The following is a 2,178-nucleotide window of genomic DNA, read 5'->3' on the forward strand; positions in this document are numbered from 1 at the left end:
CGCTGGGCAGAGGTCACCACATCGGAGCAGTCCCGGGGGCTGGCGCCCAGGGAAGGAATGTGTTTGGCTAGTCTGGGGGCAGCGTGCCCCAATACCCCCCGTCTCCTCTCCCAGCCCACATTCCTTGCCTCTCCACCGCAGTGGGGTGGCGTTTTCATAACAGGAAAGTAAAATCAATAAGGCGCTGCAGCAAGACGTCAGCGTGCCGCGAGCTGGCCTCCGATAGCTCCATTGTCTCGGCCTCGGGCTGCGCGCCGGCAGCACTCAGTTATTAATGGGGAGCAGGGCTGAAGGGGGGCTTTGAAAATCACAGACACAAAGGCGAGCACACCTGGAGCGCGGCTTCCCGACGGCGCGAGCACCGCACAATGGCTGGGGCCCGGCCCCCCGCCTTTAACTTCTCTGGCAACTTCCATGAAAGCAGGAGAGAAAAGACCAGACATGCCTGCGCACACAAACACACACGCACACGCATGCTCCGGCTCCCGGGGGCGGCTCTGAATGGCGGGCAGAGGCACAGGCGGCCTCGGAGGCCCTGCCTGGCCGGCCGAGGACACAGGATGACGACGCATGGGCTTCCTGCCACCAGCCTGGGCCTGGGCCCTGAGCAGCATGACGGGGACCAGGCAGACCCCATGCCAGGCAAGAGCCTTGGCGACATTTTCATTTCGACGTCGTGGGTAGCAGCACAGCCTGGTACCTGCTGTCCTTATTGAGGCTGGAGCCACCCCCCGAGGAGAGCAACAACCTGGAGCTCACGCCCCTGAGCCCGACGGCTGGGGCCAGGGCCTGGGTCCCTGACCTTGACCGGCTTTCACGGACACGGTGTGCCTCTCTGACCTCCTGGGTTGTCTGGGGCTCAGAGCGGGCAGTGAATGTGCGAATTCCCAGCACCATGGTGAGCAAGTGGGAGCTTTATGTTCATTTGTGACTTATTGCTGGTCTGCCTCTTCTTGCAAACCCAAGTTCCTGGCGACTCCAGGGGGCTTGCCTGTCTACATTCACCTCGTTAGGGATCCGGTATTGCCAACTGAGTTCCCCCGTCATTGCACTCATTAAATAGCATTTAATGAACGTGGCACAAGACAATGAGTGTCCTCAGTACCTCCTTGTTTTCCTACAAGCTAGTCACAGAGAAGCACCTTATAAAAATAAAAATAAAAATAAAACCACGTGCATGGAAACAGCTGTCCAGCCCAGCGCTGTGGAGACCAGTGCTCCAGAGAACACAGCGCCCAGTGCCCAGCGTCCAGCACCCAGTGCACAGGCTGTAAGCCCGTGGAGCTGGCCTGGGCCTCAGAGAGGACACAGGTCTTACCTTGGTGGTGGTGGCAGAGGCAGAGCTGGCCACGAGGCTGGTGATGGCCTCGCCGCTGCCGGTGGTGCAGGGCGCGGGGGCAGACCCTCACAACGTCTCCGCGCGGAAGATGCGACCCACGGTGTCATCCTTCCCACTTTGTAGACAAACTGAGACTCAGAGAGACCCGCGGCTCCCAAGTGGCAAAGGCAGGATTCTAACCCAGCTCTGACTTGGAGCTCGAAGCCCTCACAGCTGTGCATTCAGGATTGACAGCCCTTGGCCGGCGCTGAGGCTGCTGGCTGTGCCGCCAGCCCCGGTGGTGGTGCTGCAGATGCTGGTGGTCCCATGCGTCCCGTTGGCACTCCACTCGCGGCGGTCCCAGCCCCCCCGGTAGTCTCTTTCGAAGCGGCTGTGGTGCCGGGACATCTCGGTGGGCCGCGGGGGCTCCTCACGGGGAAACAGAGGCCGGACCTGTGGGCGGAGCGGAGAGGAGGGCGGTTTAGACAAACAGCAGCCCTGCGAGGGCGCCAGAGGCAGCCGCGCCGTCAGCACCTAGTAGGCACCTTCTCTGTGTGCGATCGATCACGGCTCGTGCTAGTGCATTGCACATTCCCAGCAAGCCCACTAGGCGTGGATCATTAGCCCCTGTCACAGACGAGGGATCAGTGATTTGTCCAGGACCCCGTGGCACAAGCGAGGCAGGCAGGATTCGAACCCAGTCACAGCTTAAAGTCAGGTTGTGTTCTGCCTGTCACCCGGCCCTGAACGGCTCCGTGTGCGCATTTTCACTACGGTTGGGATTTTATCCTGACATCCTCACCAGGAAAGCAAGATCCCTGGACTCCTCAGGCCACGTGTGGGGTGATGGCAGCCATGAC

At 60.9% G+C, this 2,178-nt stretch overlaps 1 protein-coding gene across 1 annotated transcript in view; it reads right to left on the reverse strand.

Moving 5' to 3' along the window:
• The window catches only part of KLHL29 (kelch like family member 29), a 137,845-nt gene extending 136,078 nt beyond the window's left edge, over window positions 1–1,767 (reverse strand). The window contains 2 exon segments of the mRNA XM_006767540.1: window positions 1,319–1,404; window positions 1,531–1,767. Coding sequence (XP_006767603.1) covers window positions 1,319–1,404; window positions 1,531–1,726 — 282 coding nt within the window. The 5' untranslated portion in view covers window positions 1,727–1,767.
• Window positions 1,768–2,178: the final 411 nt, after the last annotated feature.

This window comes from Myotis davidii, unplaced genomic scaffold (assembly GCF_000327345.1).
Source record: "Myotis davidii unplaced genomic scaffold, ASM32734v1 scaffold238, whole genome shotgun sequence".
In the NCBI taxonomy this organism is placed as follows: Eukaryota; Metazoa; Chordata; class Mammalia; order Chiroptera; family Vespertilionidae; genus Myotis; species Myotis davidii.